The 22,402-nt window shown below is 43.3% G+C and overlaps 1 protein-coding gene across 1 annotated transcript in view; it reads right to left on the bottom strand.

The window, feature by feature from the left end:
- LOC126094504 (myogenesis-regulating glycosidase-like) overlaps positions 1-22,402 on the bottom strand; it is a 92,207-nt gene that overhangs the window by 25,614 nt on the left and 44,191 nt on the right. The window contains exon 4 of the mRNA XM_049908917.1: positions 10,092-10,526. Within this exon, the coding sequence (XP_049764874.1) occupies positions 10,092-10,526 (435 nt within the window). The remainder of the gene's footprint in view (positions 1-10,091; positions 10,527-22,402) is intronic.

Here is a 22,402-nt window from a genome sequence, read left to right on the forward strand (position 1 = left end):
TTCACCGCGATGTCACCAAACACGGATACGACCATCATGATGCCGTAAACATAACCTGAATTCATCCGAAAAAATGACGTTTTGCCATTCGTGCACCCAGGTTCGTCATTGAGTACACCACCGCAGGCGCTCCTGTCTGTGATGCAGCGTCAAGGGTAACCGCAGCCGTGGTCTCCGAGCTGATAGTCCATGCTGCTGCAAACGTCGTCGAACTGTTCGTGCAGATGGTTATTGTCTTGAAACGTCCCCATTTGTTGACTCAGGTATCGAGACGTGGCTGCACGATCCGTTACAGCCATGCGGATAAGATGCCTGTCATCTCGACTGCTAGTGATACGAGGCCGTTGGGTTCCAGCACGGCGTTCCGTATTACCCGCCTGAACCCACCGATTCCATATTCTGCTAACAGTCATTGGATCTCGACCAATGCGAGCAGCAATGTTGCGATACGATAAACCGCAATCGCGATAGGCTACAATCCGACCTTTATCATAGTCGGAAACGTGATGGTACGCATTTCTCCTCCTTACACGAGGCATCACAACAACGTTTCACCAGGCTACGCCGTTCAACTGCTGTTAGTGTATGAGAAATCGGTTGGAAAGTTTCCTCATGTTGTAGGTGTCAACCCCGGCGCCAACCTTGTGTGAACGCTCTGAAAAGCTAATCATTTGCGTATCACAGCATCTTCTTCCTGTCGGTTAAATTTCGCGTCTGTAGCACGTCATCTTGGTGGTGTAGCAATTTTAATGGCCAGTAGTGTAATTACTTCGAGCTTTTTGACAAATAGGATAGATTGAGTAACATGTAGGTCAAAATAACATTCTATCCCATACATATACGGTAGTTAACTAACAGGGAGGGGAAAAGTTTACTTCTTTGGCACCGCACATTTTACCCCTTCGGGACGCAAGGCCCGCATATGTGACCCGATCTAGGGACTGGCTTGGAGTATCGACACGGGACGGGGCGCATACTGACCAAAGGGTAATTCTTCTCACTAATTTCAGGTGGGGATCGTCAGCGCTTTCTTGCTATATGTAATCATAGCAAAGAAAAGAGGGGAGACACCAAAGAGTCTTTTGCAGTTTTTAAGAGTCTCGTCAAGGAGCTTGTGGGCGACGTCAGGGCTCAACCAACCCATCGAGGAAGAGGCCACGCTCTGAGCATGGTGACCTACACAGCAGGGACGGCCTGTACCGTGCTATAGCAAGAACAGGCACCGGAAAACAGGGTGACTGTGTCGTTTTCAGTGATCGCTCCAAGGTGGGAGGGCGAAACTTGTTCGTCCAACCCTTCTCTTCATGTTCCTGAACGCTTCAGCAGGTATCACGAAGTACCAGAGTACCGAAAGGATTTATAAAATGTGGTTGCCTATGGAAAAATCATTATGCCAAAGTAGTAGATTGTTTTAAGCAAATATTATGAAATGTTTTAGTTTATGGACATAAATTAAATTTCTCATCCCTCAAAATGGACTTATTTTTCTCCCCACGGACGTCCTATTAGAGATAAAATTGTATTTTATATGTCCTTTTAAAGCTAAAACTTTGAAGGATAGGATACAACTAATTTTAATATGTCTAATTCAATGCACCACCTCTGAAAAAAAAGTAAAAAAATCAAATATTTCATTTCTTTTCTATTTTAACACTACCACCAAGTGCACGATATGGAATAATGAAAATAGTATACCAGTAAAGAGCGTGTATTAGCATCATTTACAAAAAAAATTACACCTATAAGTCAAAAACTGTAGAATTTATAAGCGATGAAAGAAACCTAAGGAGTATGGAACCCGCGCAGCGCCTCCGTATTGCTCCGCTTTGGGGAAACTCGTCCCGGAAGGGTTAAACTGACTTACTCAATGCCTCTCACACCCGCTTCCCAAAGCATGCTAGCTATCTTTATTAGATCTATACGTACTTTGTATTTATCGATTTCCAGTGCTTTAAGATGTACCCCTTGGTTTTTGAAGGAAATATGCTCATGTCGATAGCGGATAGTGACGAAACATAAGGCACTAGACCACACATAGGCTCAATTGTGCCCGCATCTCGTGGTCGTGCGGTAGCGTTCTCGCTTACCACGCCCGGGTTCCCGGGTTCGATTCCCGGCAGGGTCAGGGATTTTCTCTGCCTCGTGATGGCTGGGTGTTGTGTGCTGTCCTTAGGTTAGTTAGGTTTAAGTAGTTCTAAGTTCTAGGGGACTGATCACCATAGATGTTAAGTCCCATAGTACTCAGAGCCATTTTTGGGTTCAATTGTGTCGTGACAGCACAGTCTGAATCGCTTTCCACCAGTCGAAAGTGACAAGAGGCTCTTGTAAGGCAAGTTTCTCGGACCGAACAGGAAAACGGTGTTCCAACTGTATTTATAAGCTTTATGTACCACTGTAACTAATATTGTGGAAGCATACGATTGTGCAACCCGCAGTTTGCGCTCTATCGGACTTTAAAAATGTACATCACTCTCCTCAACAAATTGCATTAAACAACATGCAGAATCACAATAGGTCCTTTAGGCGAATACAGTACCTGTACAGTCCTCTAATCACATTCTTGAGCTGCAAAATCAAATACCACTCGACTCACATTCTGGAATTCAGTATCATGTGCGGGAGCATTGTACTTCGTCGTTTCTACAAATATTGAAGCTTAGGCTGATACGCTGAAAAAAAGCTGCTTATGAAGAATAGAATGCATTTTCATAATGAAAATTCTATTTCCTAATTTAGTGTTGACGGCACTGCAAGAGAGTCCTTATACAATCTGTTATTCTTCTTGCTTATACTTTATTTTTCCGAAGAAATGTGCATTCAAAGAGTGTACGTATTTTGTTCTTTTTCTATATTGAGACAGAATGAGTTGTTTTATCTCCAATTCTTTTATTACCGCGTCCTCTAAATGGGTCTTCATTCTGTCTTTGTTTCATCACATAATCAGATTACTTTGGTGTACTTTATATAGACGGATGTCATCAATAACGAGCTATAGGTGCAATTTTAAATGTAGGTGTATAATACGAGGGTGAGTCAAATGAAAACCTCAAATATGTTTTTAAACATTATTTATTGTGCAGAAGCGGTACAAAGCTGTATCACATTTCGACGTAATCTTCCCCACGCTCAATGTAAATCATAGAGCGCTTACAAAGTGCATAAATTCGTTTATAAAAAAATTCCTTTGGCAGTCAGCGCAACCACTCATGCACTGCGTGGGGTACCTCTTCATCAGAACGAAACTTCTTTCCTCCCATTACGTCTTTGAGTGGTCCAAACATATGGAAATCACTTGGGACAGGGTCTGGTGAGTATGGTGGATGAGGAAGACACTCAAAATGCAGGTCTGTGATTGTTGCAACTGTTGTACGAGCCTTGCATTGTCATGTTGCAGAAGGACACCTGCTGACAGCAAACCACGTCGCTTTGATTTGATTGCAGGCCGCAAATGTGTTTTTTTTTAGGATATCTGTGTATGATGCACTGGTGACAGTGGTCCCTCTCGGCATGTAATGCTCCAGAATGACGCCTTTTTCGTCCCAAAAGAGAGGCGGCATAACCTTCCATGCTGATGGTTCTGTTCGAAACTTCTTTGGTTTTGGTGATGAGGAATGGCGCCATTCCTCGCTCGCTCTCTTCGTTCCAGTTGGTGGAAGTGAATCCAGGTTTTGTCCCCAGTAACGATTCTTGCAAGGAAGATATCACCTTCTCGTTCAAAGCGTCGAAGAAATTCTTCACAAGCATCAACACGTCATTCTCTCATTTCAGGAGTCAACTGCCGTGGCACCCTTCTTGCAGACACTTTGTGAAACTGGAGCACATCATGCACAGTGTGGTGTGCTGACCCATGACTAATCTGTAAACACGCTACAATGTCATTCAGTGTCACTTGGTGGTTTTCCTTCACTATGGCTTCAACTGATGCAATGTTCTGTGGAGTCACAACTCGTTGTGCCTGACTTGGACGAGGAGCATCTTCCATTGAAGTCACACCATTTTCGAACTTCCTACTACATTCATAGACTTGCTGCTGTGACAAACATGCATCACCGTACTGAACATTCATTCGTCGATGAAATTCAATAGGTTTCACACCTTCACTACGCAAAAACGGAATAACAGAATGCTGTTATTCCCTGGTGCAAGTCGCAAGTCGAGCGGCCGTCTTTATACTGATACTGCGACGATATGTGTGTCTGTGCACTATGCTGCCACCTACAGGCCATTCTGCAAACTGTTTGTAGCACGCTTACCAACTTACAGGGTAAAGGCGCGAAATTTCGATTTGTTATTACAAATTTAAGGTTTTCGTTGACACACCCTCGTAACTATCATAAATATATTCAAGACGATTATCCGAAAATTTTGTCAAAATACTAACAGTATTGGATTTCTTTTCTGGTGAACGTTCATAGTCACCAGAAGACTTAGCTTCTCTTTCAGGAGTACTGTTTCCGCCACTGCCATCAGCACTGCAAACTATAACACTGTTAATCGCGTTATCGTCCATAAAATTGTTTTCTTCGTCCACTACCCTATCCAGCGTAACAACAGTTAAGCAGTCAAATCAATATTCACGTTTCTGAATAATTAGATTCTCCAAAAACATTGCGAAAGTGTCATCATCCTGTCCTACATCGTCTTCTGTTGGATAACTCCTTCTTAATTTGGTTGCCACAATATATAAAACATTCCAAACATTAATAGTTTAGTTCATTTTCGCTGTATATGTATGAAAATGCTGTCACACGTATGTTAAGAACGTCCACTACTTGCACAGGTAACTGACTGGTGTGTTCACTCCCTTTTCTCCAAGACTACAAGCACTGTTGTGTACAAACCAAGAGCAACCAAGTCACACGACTTCTTGGGCATAGCTATAAATTAACCTCTTAGGCAAAAAAATTATGTACATACACAGAAGACAAAAATATGATGTACATCTGTAGATTTAATGACGAGAAATAGTTTCACAAATTGAGCAAGTCAATAACTCGTTGGTCCACCTGTGGCCCCTGTGCGGGCAGTTATTTGGCATTGATTGACAGAAGTGTTAGGTATATTGCTGAGGGATGCCGTGTCAAATCCTGTCCAGTTGGCAAGTCAGACTGTCAAAACCCGAGATGATTGGCATCCCATGGCAGTCTGGGACGTCTTCAGACATATCTCAATGATTGGAGGTGGCTTGTCTTCAGTGATAAGTCCCGCTTCGAATTGAGCCCCAGTGAGCGGATTTCTCCCCAAGTGAGAAAGTTTGGACAACATATGGGCAGGGACCTCCAATCATCTCGGGAGTCTGACGATCTAACGTTCCATTTTGTTCAGACTTTGGCACAATATCCCTCAAGAGGACATCCAACAACTCCGTCAATCAATGACAAGCCGAATAACTGCTTGCGTAAGGGTCAGAGGTCAACCAAAGCGTTACAGACTTTCTCAGTTTGTGTAGCCCTTTCTCTTGAAAACAATATATCCAATTTTTCTGAAACTGTGATCATTTGTTTGTCGGTACATGTATATTACATCATAACACATTCTTCCGTCTCATTCGTATGATTTCTTCATCGTGTGCATATTTTGTAATAAATGTAATTATATAAAAATATTTTAAATGCATGTATCATCATTATCATTGCACAGTTCCAGTTTCTTGGGTACTGCTAATGAGCCTTTCCCACTTCCTTTGTCCATGTACAACCTGCCATAGAGAGATCAGCACCGTTCTTCCTCCGGCGGCGATGTCATACTTAATCATCTCTATCCAACGTCTTCTGATCAGTACGTTTTACTTCCACTCTCTTTCTAAATTTATTATGGTTGCTTCTGTAGACTACAACCTCAATACACCGTACCACTTGGATAAAAGGAATGAAAGATTCCATGTTTCTTCCTCACCTCTTGACTCCTCAGCTTACCCCGCTTTGTCTTTTGGAAGGTGAATCTAAGTAATTTGCTGATGCCAGTGGTCTTGCTAACTCTCTGTTCATGAGGATGCTTGCTAACTCTCTGTTCATGAGGATGCTTGTTTCCATAAGATAGATCAATACTGGTATGAAGTATCAATGGCCCGTTAGTGATTTTGCTTTTGCTGGAATCATGTCATCCCAAAACAACGTTTCAGACTCATATATGTGATGAAAACTCTTTCTGATGTATCTGTATGTACCATTGTTATAACAGAGCGCATTTCGACTACCTAAAGTGAACAATGGAGGGGTGCGGTTCAGTTTTGACTAGGTGATTATTGTTAATCTAACATGGATAGTGGGTTGGCATTAGGCTGAACGACAAGGTTAAAACGTTCAAGTTAATGTCTGAACCAAATCAGTGTGAACCGCAGAAAGACAGTAGCAGTTACCGAGAAAACTCTCAGCTCTGCGCTGTGCGCCACACTGTAGCTGCCACAGTATCATTCTGTGGAAGACGTACGTAACGAGCCTGGATACATTATTTTTAGCGATGGATCGTCAAATACCGTCATTGTGCATCTTTGTCGCCACACTTCTCGGAATCTCACTACGAGGTGAAGTGTAGCCAGGGGAGAGATTTTTGAAACACAATGCTGAATAGGATCAGACTTTCAATTACATAAAGTATGTACTGTCGTCTGTTTCCGCGGTGGCGCACTGGTTGCAACTGTTGAAATCAGTAAAAGCCGTATTTTGTATAGAACGAAACTTGGTCCTCTATTTCACAATTGCATGTAAGACAACCAGAGAATGGGTAAATAAAATTTCTATGGAACTGATACAGGAGGAGAAGATCAACAGGACGAAGAGGGCGCTGGATGACACCTTCTAGGGATGCACTGTGCCTCACTAGCTGCAGTTTCGCCTCACGTGTGACACCAAGGTGCATAGGTGGTCAGGGTGGCACGGTCACATACCGTGCAGTAGTACATAAGGAGGAGCAGGCCTGACGTTCCCCAGTCGTGATGAGAAGGACTTGTAGAAATGGCTGAGTCTCTCTTCGGATCCACGTTCCATAGGGTGGATAACGAACCCAACCTTCTGTGTAGGCAGTATATAAATTAGAAATGGGGAAACGCAGCAAAATATCGTACGATATCAGTAATGATGGTATTGCAGGGAAAAAAGGGGGTTTTGAAAGCTGTACTATCAACACTCTGCATCATTTTTGATTGCGTTATTTATTTAAGCACTTTTCTTCTTGTCGTATACCTTTATTAATTTTATAGTCATTTGGAATCAAATTTGAAAAGTTACTTTTACTCTTAGTACGAAACAGATCGAAACCGCAGCTTCCCAAAAAAAGAGGGAAAGTGTTGAAGTTGGACAGAGAAAGTTATGCACTTAATAAAGAAAGGACCCCTTTCATTATCATCTCCACCACCTGTCAAATATATACCCCGTCGACAAGCAGGATGCATCGCGCCTCAAGTACTCAATAATGCTCCTCGCAGTCGATGCACCAGTGTGGCCATCGATTCCTCATTTCTGGCCACATTTATCCAAGTTTTTGTATGCCCGTCCCCGTGACTGGAGATCTGGCGGACTACATCCGTTCGCTATTTTAAGAAAATGAGACACCTACAGCCGCCCTTTTGATGTCATTTATTGTACAGCTACCAGTGTCGGCGCTTCAATGCACCATCTTTAGGACTTATCTGACGCTGTGATGTTGTCTCTCCAACTGTCAACAGCTGATGTTCGGAGAGACAACATCATAGTAACAGGTAGCCTGCCTAAACCAATTATGTTTGCCAATGATGCACTGTGTATGGTGTTAACCCCTTCAGCATCAGCTAAGGCCTGAAGATGGTCCACTGAATGGCCGAAACTAGTAGTCGTACAATAAATGACATCATAAGGATAGATGTAGGTGTTTCATTTTCTTACACTTACCCACTTTTCGAGCCTCCGTTGGTGACTTTCCTGGGACCCTGATAATCTGTATGCACTGTAAAGATCGGTAAGCAAAATCATGCGAGTGGAGCCGTGACACCTGGGACCCGCGACGAGAAACTGGCGTGGCAGCTCACAGGTCACTGTTGGTGTTCGTCATTGATCCGGCAAACATTTGTCGCTCTGTGGACCGTATATTCGCTCCTTCAGCCCACGAAAGTCGTCAGCTGCCTCTGTCGTCAGCACGTTGTTGCCTGCGGCAGTCAAGCCTGTTCGCGTCGGTGGGAAGTGAAGAGTCCATCGCATCCATCGGGCAGCCACCATTGCACTCCACCTTGTGCGCTGAGGTCGCGCTTCTTGCCATTCTGCGGTCGACCGAGTGAGATGGGACACTGGACTCGCATTCTAGAGCATGACGAGTCAAATCGCAGTCCCACTTTCCAGATTTAGATTTTGAGTCATTGCACTAAATTGCTCCAGGCAAATTTAAGGATTGAGCTGGCGGGGTTTGTCGGGTCGCCTTTCGAATTCTTGGCGCCACTAGCTCGATCTGTCGTGTGCTGTCCCTCTGGTTTGAGGCCATTAAGATCTTTGTCCGAGTTTGTTAATGGAAGACGGAGCGTGTTGTGGTGTGTCGAGTTTGGGGGTGGTAACGGAGCGAGGTGGACGGTGTGAGAGGTCAGCCTGGTGACAAAGGCGGGAACGAGTGGTTGCTGGGTGTATTTGTGGCTGACTGCGACTGCCGTCTTCGTGACTTGCCTGGCCAGCCAACTCTGGGACAGGCACACCGATCAGAGAGTTGAAGCCAGTTTCGCTGTGCTGAATTCTGGGCCCCCTTTGGAACTGACGAGCTTCAGCTTTGATTCGTGAACTTCAGTTAAGTTTTGGATTCTGAGATCTTAACTGTTATTAAAGACCTGCCTGTTTTCTGTTTGGTGATTTCATTTGACTGAACCTGTTATTAAAGAAAACCTGTCGTTTTGCTATTTGGTAATTTTGCTTAACTGAAGCTGTTAATATCGAAGGCCTGCCTGTTTTCTATTTGGCAATTCTACTTAACTGAACCTGTTAGCGTTATAGGCCTGCATGCTTTATATTTGGTAATTCTACATAACTTAAGCTATTATCATTCAAGGCCTGCCTTTTCTCTTTTAATTAAATTAAAAACTATTTCATAATTTCGGTTAGCTGAAACTCTTATTAATCAACGCCTCCCTGTTTTTATTCCCCTCTATTGAGAGATGATATCTTAATCTGTGTTCTAATTAACTGAAATTGTGATTGGCAAAGGCCTACCTGAATCAGAGGTATCTACGTCAGTAAGGTGGTGACATGGAATGAAACATGATGGTACATGGACCCTAACCTTTCTCCTCGTATCCCTTCATCCATAATTGTAGGTTTCAAGCGAGGTTGCTCTGAAAAGGCACGGACGATTTCCTTCCCCATTCTCGAATGATTCGAAGTTTATGATCCGTCTCTAATGACCTCGATGTCGACGGAACGTTAAATCCTAGTATTTCTTTCGTTCTGCGGTAGACTGTCTGTGGCGGCCACATAAATCTACGACCGCATCGCAGCACAAGTCGAGCCCAGTCAATACATTCTCATTGCCAGCAACGCACCACCTCTTTCCCTTCAGCCAAGTAGGTATCTCCAATTCAGTTGCATACATGTACAGTGCGCTGGTCACCGGACTCGTCCTAAAATCTCCTGTCGCTAATCGAACCCCACAGTGGTGCACAGGGTCGAATAAATGCAATGCTGAAGGCGCTGCCGAACAATAAACCACTCTCAAATAGTCAAGAGAGGACATGGTTCTCAGTAGGGTGTGTGATCACTTCGGATGGCACTGCATACAGTGCTACGTGCTCCAATGCTGGCCACAAAGTTGGTACGGAGCTCTTATGGTAGGGCGTTCCATTCCTCCATCGCCACTGTTTGACAACTGCCGGGTGGTCGTTGGACCATACGGACGTGCTGCAGTACGTTTCTCCAACGCATCCTGCAAAGGGCAGATCAGACCATTCGTCGAGTATTCTGTCCTTTCGCCAAATGTTTTCTCGTTCCAAGAACTCATACCGAGGATGTTTGCGCTTAGATACGAATAACTGAGCACATGCCAGGAAGACGTGGAAAACAGTCTTAAATCAATCAACAGACTAAGTGCTTGAAGAGAGGTGTAACAAGTAACAAAAGATGTCTCATTTCCAGAAAGCTACATACCTCTTCGTCGAAGTCCCAGGGCACGTAGGAGAACTGTATGGCCGGCATGAAGACGTTGGCCTGCAGCCAGCGAATGAAGAGCTCCTTGGTGAGGACGTCGGAGCCGTAGCCGTTGCCGCCCACCATGTCCGGCAGCACCAGGACGTAGCCCACCATGTTCATCTGCAGCAGCGTCGTCACCAGCGTGGCCAGGCCGTTGTCGAAGGTCCACTTGGTGTCCTTGTCGATCATGCGAATGTAGACTGGCAGGTTCTGCGTTCGCTCGCCCGTGCGCACCTCTATCATGGGCCCGAACTGCGAGACCGTCTGCAGGTAGTCGGCCGAGAATTGTATGGGGTTCAGATCAATGGGCTGAATGTCGGGCAGCTGGGGCAGCCAGCTGGTCTCGCCGGCGTCGAACTTGAACGAGTCGATGCCAGTCTCCGCGAGAAGAGCCTTGAAAGAGAAGGCAGAAACCGATAAAAGGTGTAGCGGTAGTTTCCACAAATCACGAACACCACATAAGAGGGATGTTCAATAAGTAATGCAGCACACTTTTTTCTCTAGCAGTTGCGGTTGAAAAAATGCGAAATTTGTTGTGGAACATCGTGGAATATTCCAGCTTCAGCCCCTATAGTGTCATGAATTTTCGATAGGTGACGGCGCTATATGTAACCTTAAAATTGGCGTCTGCAAAGGAGGTGCGTTCCAAGCAGAGGGCTGTCATTGAGTTTCTTTTGACGGAAAACCAGAACATCACAAATTTTCATAGGTGCTTCCAGAGTGTCTACGGAGACATGGCAGTGAAAAAAAGCACAGTGAGTCGTTGGGCGAGGTGTCTGTCATCATCGCAACAAGGTCGCGTAAGCCTGTATAATCTCCGGAGTGAAGGCAGGCCGCACACAGCTGTGACTACTGCGCAACTGGAACGTGCGAACACTCTCTTTCAAGGTGATCGACGGATCACAATCGAACACCTCGCTGCTCAAACGGACGTCACTCATGCACCAGTTGGGGTACTCAGAAGTGTGTGCCCACTGTGCTGCCTAACAGAAAAGCATAAAGTACAACGTGAACCATCAATTAGGGCGGTTCACAAACAACAACTCAACTACACATGTTGTTCCAAAACGTTATCGTGGAAGTAGGGGCCAGGAGGTGCTGGTGAAATAACACACAGTGCTAAAGATACGTTTTTATTTTAAAAGACTTTCTCAATAATAAATTTTTAAGCCTGGCTTTTTTTTTTAAAAAAAATAACATTTACAAAAAGAATTTCCAATAGCTGACAAATTTTCTTTATGAAAAGGAGATTGCAAGGTATGGCGTTAACAACTTTCCAATAATAAGATTTTAAACTCGACAACAATTTTAAAAAAACTCTTTTAAATAGCTGACAAATTTTCTCTATGTAAAGGATACAAAAAGGTACGGCAAAATTAACAGGAAACATTCCTCACACACAAATAAAGAAAAGATGTTATGCGGACAAGTGTCCGGAAACGCTTAATTTCCATGTTAGAGCTCATTTTAGTTTCGTCAGTATGTACTGTACTTCCTCGATTCACCGCTATGATACTCTACCTGTGCTGCTAGAACATGTGCCTTTACAAGTACGACACAACATGTGGTTCATGCACGATGGAGCTCCTGCACATTTCAGTCGAAGTGTTCGTACGCTTCTCAACAACAGATTCGGTGACCGATGGATTGGTAGAGGCGTACTAATTCCATGGCCTCCACGCTCTCCTAACCTCAACCCTCTTGACTTTCATTTATGGGGGCATTTGAAAGCTCTTATTTACGTAACCCCGGTACCAAATATAGAGACTCTTCGTGCTCGTATTGTGGACGGCTGTGATACAATACGCCATTCTCCATGGCTGCATCAGCGCATCAGGGATTCCATGCGACGGAGGGTGGATGCATGTATCCTCGCTAACGGAGGACATTTTCAAAATTTCCTGTAACAAAGTGTTTGAAGTCACGCTGGTACGTTTTGTTGCTGTGTGTTTGCATTCCATGATTAATGTGATTTGAAGAGAAGTAAGAAAATGAGCTCTAACATGGACAGTAAGCGTTTCCGGACACATGTCCACATAACATATGTTCTTTCTTTGTATGGGAGAAATATATATATATATATATATATATATATATATATATATATATATATATATATATATATACGTTACAAGATAAATGTCAATAAGCCAGCACACAAACCTTCACATTAAAGGCAGTTCCCAAAAAAATTCCCTTTATCTCGGTGAGGGAGTGACACGTGTAAAGGGGCCCAGATCACAATAGTCGGAGTAGTTATTGGTGGTCTACGGGGCCACAGCAGATCAGCCCCAAAACTCGCATTGCAAGCCACCACCTCCCCGAGTTACCCAAAACCAGGAGATGTAGCAAGGGCGGTGCCTGTAGAGACTCTGAACCACAGAGACACACGACACTGACCCTAAATCATCCAGTCAAGGTGTGGATGAAACGGCCCGACCAAGAAGCAATTACCACATTCCCGCGGGGTCCGCCGCTCGTGGTCTCGCGGTAGCGTTCTCGCTTCCCGAGCACGGGGTCCCGGGTTCGATTCCCGGCGGGGTCAGGAATTTTCACCTGCCTCGAGATGACTGGGTGTTTGTGTTGTCCTCATCATTTCATCATCATCCAGGAAAGTGGCGAAATTGGACTGAGCAAAGATTGGATAATTGTACGGGCCCTGATAACCACGCAGTTGAGCGCTCCACAAACCAAACATCATCACATTCCCGCGGACAGGCAAACGAAAACTGTAGTGGAAAGACCCCAAAGAAAAACTACTGGTGAAGAAACTCATATACTTCACTAGAACTTGAAAAATCCCTTTCATCTCTACAGTAAACAGTACTCAACTTCTCACGCTCCACCACAACGCAGGGAACACGTTGCACTTCCTTATGCTCGTCAGAGCCAACCGCTGCCAGTGGTTTCAACGGCCGATAAGAAGACATACGGTCCCACGCGGTGATCTCCTGCACCACGGCTTCTAAGCTTCTAAGCCGCGTACATGCAGGTAAGGCAGACTTAGCCCCTGACAGCCAAGAGGTCCGGGAACGCACGTGGCGAGCAGTTGACGACCCCCAACAACAGGGCCCCGCTCGCGCCACCACCTCCCTCGGCCACCGCCCAGTACGTACTCCTCGATCGTCACGCGACCGTACACTTGCTCCACCTCCCGCCAGAGGGCGGTAGCGATCCAAACAGCGCGCCAAACCGAAAGCGGCACCGCAAACACTGAACGCGAAGTGAAAGAACTCCGCCTGGCGCGCTTTTCGAAGAGCCGGACACAACGACGGCTCACAACGGAGGACCATCTGTGCGGAAGAGTTTGCGCTTTACGAGGCTGATAGCCACAATTTTTTTGTCGAAGATCGTCACAGGCTGTGAAACATCGGTTCATTACTTCAAACTCGAAACAAAACGGCAATTCATGGAGCGGCACCACATGTCTACTCCTCTGTATAAAAGGTTCGAAGCCGCAGCATCAGTCAGTAATGTGATGTGGACGGTGTTCTGGGGGTTACTCTGTTTGATGTCCGCCCACAAGGTGCAACGACAAACTCTGAAGTGTATTGTGCTACTCTCAGGAAATTTAAGAAGTGACTTTATAATGTTCGCCTGAACGAATATGCAAAAGAACTTCTCTTTCTCCATGACAACGCAAGGCCTCACACAAGTCTGCGCACCCGAGAGGAGCTCAACTGCATTAGACTGTTCTTCTTCTTCATCCACACTACAGCCCAGATCTCGCACCATCCGACTTCCATTCATGACACACACTCTGAGGGAAGCAAACATTCTGACATTACTGACGCAGCAAGACGTTCTTCCGAGTCGACCAGTAGAATGGTTCCATGAGGGCATACAGGTACTACCTGTAACGTGGCGTAGGGCAGTCGCACTGAACTAACATTCTACTGAAAAATAAGATTTTGTAGCGAAAATATTGGAGAATGATAACGTTTACTGGATTACAGAATAAAACAAACTTGCTTTTAGAATAAAAGTATGTTGCATTACTTATGAAACGCCCCTCGTATATAATAAATGTGAGACTTTCTCACGTAACACTAGCAACTGATGGAAGCCATCCCCCGTGTCTGCCTCTACACAAATGATGCTTAACAGAATTAACGGTTAGTAATACAGCATGTACACTACTGGCCATTAAAATTGCTACACCAAGAAGAAATGCAGATGATAAACGGGTATTCATTGGACAAATATATAAAATACAACTAGAACTGACATGTGATTACATTTTCACGCAATTTGGATGCATAGATCCTGAGAAATCAGTACCCAGAACAACACCCTCTGGCCGTAATAACGGCCTTGATACGCCTGGGCATTGAGTCAAACAGATGGCGTGTACAGGTACAGCTGCCCATGCAGCTTCAACACGATACCACAATTCATCAAGAGTAGTGACTCGCGTATTATGAGCCAATTGCTCGGCCACCATTGACCAATTGGTGAGGGATCCGGAGAATGTGCTGGCCAGGGCAGCAGTCGAACATTTTCTGTATCCAGAAAGGCCCGTACAGGACCAGCAACATGCGGTCGTGCATTATCCTGCTGAAATGTAGGGTTTTGCAGAGATCTAATGAAGGGTAGAGCCAGGGGTCGTAACAAATCTTAAATGTAACGTGCACTGTTCAAAGGGCCGTCAATGCGAACAAGAGGTGACCGAGACGTGTAACCAATGGCAACCCATACCATCACGCCGGGTGATACGCCAGTATGGGGATGACGAATACGCGCTTCCAATGTGCGTTCACCACGATGTTGCCAAACACGGATGCCACCATCATGATGCTGTAAACAGATCCTGGATTCATCCGAAAAACTGACGTTCTGCCATTCGTGCACCCAGGTTCGTCGTTGAGTACACCATCGCAGGCGCTCCTGTCTGTGATACAGCGTCAAGAGTAACCGCAGCCATGGTCTCCGAGCTGTTAGTCCATGTTACTGCAAACGTCGTCGAACTGTTCGTGCAGATGGTGGTCGTCTTGCAAACGTCCCCATTTATTGACTCAGGGATCGAGACGTGGCTGCACGATCCGTTACAGCCATGCAGGCTAGATGCCTGTCATCTCGACTGCTAGTGATACGAGGCCGTTGGGATCCAGCACGGCGTTCCGTATTACCGTCCTGAACCCACCGATTCCATATTCTGCTAACAGTCATTGGATCTCGACCAATGCGAGCAGCAATATAGCGATACGATAAACCGCAATTGCGATAGGCTACAATCCGGCCTTTATCAAAGTCGTGATGGTACGCATTTCTGCTCCTTACATGAGGCATCACAACAACGTTTCACCAGGCATCGCCGGTCAACTGCTGTTTGTGTATGAGAAATCGGTTGGAAACTTTCCTCATGTCAGCGCGTTGTAGGTGTCGCCATCGGCGCCAGCCTTGTGTGAATGCTCTGAAAAGCTAATCATTTGCATATCGCAGCATATTCTTCCTGTCGGTTAAATTTCTCGTCTGTAGCACGTCATCTTCGTGGTGTAGCAATTTTAATGGCCAGTAGCGTAATAAAAGTGAGACTTTCTCACATAACACGCAACTGATTCTAGCCATCCGCAGTTTCTACCTCTACACGAATGATGGTTAACAGAATTAGCTGTTAGTAATACAGCATGTAGTTGCAGCTGTAGCTGTTCTAAAGCTAAGTATTGACAGAGCTGTTTGTGCACTGTATTCAGTTATTAAATTTAGTCGCTTCAAACGGTGGCTCATGCTGTTTCTGGTGAAAGTACGGTTTAATAAACTTTCGGAAAATTTTCGTTACTGTGTTTCATAAAGTTATTTGTGCGTTGTAGTCGTTTATCAAATTTAGTACGGTAGTTTTCAGCCACTGTTCCTCGCTGTTTCTAGTGAAATACTTCGGTAAAAAGTTTCGTTCGCTGTGTTTAGTTTCATTGTGTGTTGCACTTCAACTTCTGGTTTTAGACAAGAAATTGTGTGTAATTTAGAGCTATGGAAATGCAAAATTTGTACAAAAAATAAATTAATGGAGGATCAGGAGAGTAAGGTATGTGTCCTACAGTTGCAGTTACAAAACGGAAAGGAGGAACTGGATAAGATGAGGTGGGGGAGAAGGATACTGACAGCTGGTAAGAAGACAGCTAGGAGGAGAAGATATTCAGACAGTTGTACTTTGCATATCACCAATGGCTTTGATCAACTGTCAGTGGAGAAGAGCCTCTTGTAGCTTTTGGTGTAGGAAACATGCAGCAAACCTCTTTAATTAAAGACCCTAAGACAGTTTTAGTTTCAAACAGAAAGAAGGAGGTTCTGCTGTCAGGTAGTTCACATGGCAGATGTGTGGGCCAGCAGTTGCAGGAAGTGTTGGGGAGTGAGTACCAGTTCACCAGCATTGTGAAGCCTAGTGCAGGGCTGGCTCAGGTGACTGTTAACTTAGCAGACTTACGTACGAATTTTACGGAAGAGGATCAGGTAGTGATTGTTGGTTTAGTTGAGAATAGTCTTGGACGTGGAGTGTAATGTAAGTGATGACCTGGTAAAGATAGCTACTTAAACTGCATTAGTGCACTTCGTGCATCTGTTTCAGCGTCATGATCAGCCTCATCTTAATGTTGATGTTAGGCGTGTCAACATGGGGCTTGAGAAGGTATAGATGGCATTGGGAATGGCTCATATTGGAGTAATGCCAGTTGCATCTATCAGTAGACTGGGTTTCACTTGGCTTGCGCTGCACTTCAACAGGTATGGAAAAGGGAGGTTGACAAAGCTTATAGATGACAGTGTGGTGGGATAACTCATGCGAAAATTTTATACTGAAGTCAGCTGATAGCTATCCCTGCTTAAAGGAAGTCTCCCTGACAAAGGGACCACCTTCGGAGAAGACCAGGTATCCAAGTAGTGAAGGGATTATCATGGTTTATCAAAATATAAGAGGTATTAGAGATAAAGTTAGTGAACTGACTCTGACTTTATTGGTATATCAGAACACCACATAAGTAATGTGACAATTCAGACTCTTCCTTTACCGGGATACAGATTAGCTGACTGTTTTCGAGGAGTTCTTTGTGGAGTGGGGGAGTGGCCATGTACATAAAAAACACTACACCATTTGCTTCCATAAACGTGTCAAAGCACTACACTGAACAGGCATTTGAATGCTGTGCAGGGGCTGTTGAATTTAGTGAAACTAAATTTCTAAGTGTTATTATTTATAGGTCCCCTAACTCCAACTTCAGAGAATTTCTCCAGTTCTTGCTTCACTTCAAATGAAATACCAAAATTTAGTGGTACGTGGTGACTTAATATTAATTTTGTATGTGATTGTGGAAGAAAACGTTGGAAAATCCCCTAAATTCATATAATTTGATGTAGACTGTATTTTCACAAACAGGGTGCAGGGAAACAGTAGCACAGCCATAGACAATATTTTTATTCTTTCTTCATTATTGCTTGTTCATTCTGTTAGTGGACGTATGAAGGGTCTCTCAGACCGTGATGCACAAATTTTAGCACTAACAAGTTTTTGTACTCAAAAAATGTTATATATAATTACAAATTATGCAGAAGAGCTAATCCAACGGTAATAGTGAGTTTTCTAAACCTCGTCAAGGAACAAGAGTATCAGGATGTTTATAATACTGATAACACAGATGACAAATACAGTGCTTTCCTTAACACATTTCTCATGTTCTTAGAAAGTTGCTTTCCATTAGAACTTTCAAAACAGGTAACCAGCAGTAAAAGACAATCTGGGTGACTGACTAGTGGGATAAGGATATCATGTAGAACAAAGCGGAAATTGTATCAAAATGTTAGAAGTAGTAACAATCGAACTAAAGTAGCCCATTACAAACAGTAACGCAAGATGCTTAAAAATTTTATTACGAAGGCAAAGAGTATGGAGTACACAGACAAAATATCTATTTCCCAGGATAAAATTAAAACCGTATGGTCATTCGTTAAGAAAGTGTCTCGTCAGCAGCACAAGGTCGAAGGTGTAAATTCGGTACATAATAAAAATGTTTCTGTTTAAGCCATATACATGTACAGTATTTAACAATCTCTTTCTGAACAAAGCTGATGAAGTAAATAAAAACTTAGTTTCTACAAGGAACCATATAACTCTACTGGAAAATGGCTTTTCGAGACTGGTATCTGAAATACTCCATCACTGAAGACTAAGCACTCTCGTGGATATGATGGAGTATCTGTCAGAATACTAAAGTACTGTGCTGCACGAGTTAGACCTGTACTTAGCCATATTTTTTATTTTTCCCTTGGGAATGGCCAATTTCCTGAACGATTAAAGTGCTCAGTAGCAAGGCCGCTTTATAGAAATGGGGAAAGGAATAATAAAGACAGTTTTAGACCTATTCCTACGCCATCAGTGTTTGCTAAAGTTACCGAAAAGGCTGTATTTGTAAGGATAATAGATCATTTCATACTACATAATTAGCTGTCAAAGGTATTTGGTTTTAGAAGTGTTTTAACCACTGAAAATGCTGTATTCTCTTTACTCTGCTAGGTACTGGATGGATTTAACAAAAGATTTCGAACGCTACGTTTTTTTTATTTATTATTTAACTAAGGAGTGTGATGGCCACAAATGTTGCTCCTGAAATTCAGTCATCATGGAATACGGGGAGTAGCTCACAATTGGTTCACATCTTAATTTAAGACAGACTGCAAAAGGTCTTTCTCCAAAGTATCATAATGGCTATGGTGTGGTGTCCAAGTGGAGTGCGGTTAAATGGGGAGGGGTGGAGGGGAGCGGGCGGGTGCTCCTGTTCCTTATTTATGTAAAGGACATGCCTTCTAATACTACAGTTGATTCTAAAATATATCTGCTTGTTGATGACATTAGCTTGGTAGTAAAGGAAGTTGTGTGCAACATTGGCACCATTTCAAATAGTGCAATTCAAGACATAAGTTCATGACTTGTAGAAAACAAACTTTAAATCGCAGTAAGGCTCAGTTTATATAGTTTCCAACACACAATCGTACACAGAATGGGCATATGATTAGTGAGACTGTTTGACAGTTTGAATTTCTAGGTATTCAGATAGATAGTAAATTATCGTGAAAAGCCCATGTTCAGGATCTTGTTCAAAGACTTAATGCTGCAATTTTTGCTGTTAGAGCAGTATGTAACGTAAGTGATAGTTCGATACGCAATGCAGTCGAATTTGCTTGTTTTTATCAGCTTATGACGTATTGTGTTATATTTCGGGGTAACTCTTCCCATTCTCAAAGGGGCGATCTAGCCGATAAGTGGTATAAGTTCACGAAACTCTTGTCCACTCCTGTTCATTATTCTCGGTATTCTTACATAGACCTCTCAATATGTAGACTTTTTAATGTCGTTTCTTGTTAGCTGTGCCCGCTTATTCCCAAGAATTAGCTGCTTTCGCTCAGTTAATACTAGGCAGAAATAAATTTGCATTTGGATAGCACCTCCTTGACTATTGTGCAGAAAGGCGTGCAGTATTCTGCTGCATACATTTTCAGAGAGCTACAACAACAATTCGAAAATCTTGGCAATAATTCATACGCTTTCAAATCGGAAATGAAGAGAATCCTTATGTGTCACTCCTTCCATTCTGTCGCCGAGTTCCTTGAAAAATTAAGCTGATTCGTGTGTTAAATTGTTGACTGCATTTACATAAACTTATAGCTTTTCGTCTTTTAAGGACTCATAATCATTTTAATTTATGTACTGTTATTTTTCTGTTGTAATTTCATGTAATGACACGTTCCATGACCATGGAGATTTGCTTCTCTATTTGGTCCTAGGGAACTAAACGTGAAGAGTAAAAATAAATAAATACTCGAATGGAAATTCTTTTCAGAAGCAACAGTAGTGTCAGAATTCGTCAAAATATTATTAAAAATATTAGCGGTATTGTAGGAGTCTACGCTATTTAATTATTTGTAAACAATTTAAATTCGGAAAACTTCGGGTGCTATCTTACATCTAACAAGACATCTTTAATGTGTGATATTTTAACATTCATAGCAAATAATAATAATAATACAGTAACAATTACAATATGCATATTGTATTAGCAGCAAATTAGGACATTACTAACAATAAAATTCGTATTATTCATGATAGAGCCCACAGTTGTGTTGAAGCTTATATCTTTCCTTCATTTTTATTTTTATTTTTATAATGACTAGTTTCAGCCAGTATGTGGTCATCTTCAGATATGTGTGGTTACATAGCTACACAAGTCACAAGATGTTCTAATACTGCCCGCATCTCGTGGTCGTGCGGTAGCGTTCTCGCTTCCCACGCACGGATTCCCGGGTTCGATTCCCGGCGGGGTCATGGATTTTCTGTGCCTCGTGATGGCTGGGTGTTGTGTGCTGTCCTTAGGTTAGTTAGGTTTAAGTAGTTCTAAGTTCTAGGGGACTGATGACCATAGATGTTAAGTCCCATAGTGCTCAGAGCCATTTGAACCATTTTTTTGATCTAATACTGATCAAAACTAGTCACCCTAAAAATAAATGTGCAATTGGGACGTTGAATACATTTTAAAATAATGCTTATAATAATAATAATAATAATAATAATAATTAAGAGGAATGAATATTGGACGAACATATATGTTCAAATGAGAACTAATTTAGGTTGTGACCAGCCCCTTAGTTGGCCAAAATGGAAGTGCAAAATAATAATAATAGCTATAGTAATGAGTATATGGAGTTTAAGAATTTTCGGTTCTGCTAATACTCATTACGTTCTTATCGAATGCGAGTATTTATATCTAACAGAAGCACATATCAGCAGTAAGCAAATCATCAAATGTCGAGAAAAAGCTGACTGGCCAGATGAAAAACGAGAAATAAAATTTGTAAGGTTGGTAGATGAGGCTGAAAGAAGGAAACAGTAAAAGATATAGGTACTGACAATACAACAGAGCTACTAGTTCACTTCTGGTAAGAACAGAACAGCTGGGATATTGCGGGAGGGCAGCTAAGTGGAAGATAACAGACAGCTCTCCTCTTGAAATGAGAATGGTTTCGAGTAACGACGCAGGTTACTGTGTAGTTTCTTCCACAGTCGTATGGCCGGAATGCAGAAAGAGATACAGAAAGATTTAGAGTTTGGACTGGTAAAGCCAATAAGCAGGATTTGTCCGGTTCGGTATTGTAGTAATGGAATGATGGTAAGTTTACCGAATATCGCTCTTACCAAATGCCATTCGTGACTGGAACATGGAAGGATGAATCAGACAGTGATTTCAGAAGTACCCACCGCCACACACCGTATGGTGGCTTCAGCAGTATAGATGTATATACTGGTATGCGAGGAGCCGTGCTGAGGACAGCACGGTCTAAGAAAATTATTACGGAAACAGTGTGTCGTTCAAGCTGTCGTATCCACCACAACAGAGCAGAGAAAGGACGGATGTGCTCAAACATCCGAAGGGTCACGCATTCAGAGCTACGTTGAATCCGTTGAGCCGCATCACATCAGTAAGGATTTGACGTAGCTATAGAAAGTCTAATTTTTGTTTTATTTGATGTGGAAATACTGTAAATTTTTAGAGTTCATGGAGGCAATAGACAGATTTTTCCTACTTGCTGTGAGATTTTTTTCTCGCTAATTGTGATTTTCATTCAAAATTATGCTGATATTCTGACGCAAATTTACTGTTTGTTGATAGTGTGAACGGATAATACCATAGAAGTAACTGAGAAACTGTTTCACAAACATGTCCGCTGACCAGTTTTCGGTGTGATACGGATACCCTGTGATGCCCTAGAGTTTAGTTTAAGACCTGGGTTTCGTGCTCATCGTGATAAGGAACTTTATAGTCTTGGGATCTGTATCTCTAGATACAACTGTAAGTCGTTAGCATATATACGTAGTTAAAAGAATGTTGAACTTGAGTTGAAGATGTGACAGCAGGTATGAGTGCCACAAATGGGATTTTGTTCGAGGTCGATTTCAGCTTGCAACGAAGTGACCCGCAAAATACACTCCTGGAAATGGAAAAAAGAACACATTGACACCGGTGTGTCAGACCCACCATACTTGCTCCGGACACTGCGAGAGGGCTGTACAAGCAATGATCACACGCACGGCACAGCGGACACACCAGGAACCGCGGTGTTGGCCGTCGAATGGCGCTAGCTGCGCAGCATTTGTGCACCGCCGCCGTCAGTGTCAGCCAGTTTGCCGTGGCATACGGAGCTCCATCGCAGTCTTTAACACTGGTAGCATGCCGCGACAGCGTGGACGTGAACCGTATGTGCAGTTGACGGACTTTGAGCGAGGGCGTATA

This window comes from Schistocerca cancellata, chromosome 8, assembly GCF_023864275.1.
Source record: "Schistocerca cancellata isolate TAMUIC-IGC-003103 chromosome 8, iqSchCanc2.1, whole genome shotgun sequence".
In the NCBI taxonomy this organism is placed as follows: domain Eukaryota; kingdom Metazoa; phylum Arthropoda; class Insecta; order Orthoptera; family Acrididae; genus Schistocerca; species Schistocerca cancellata.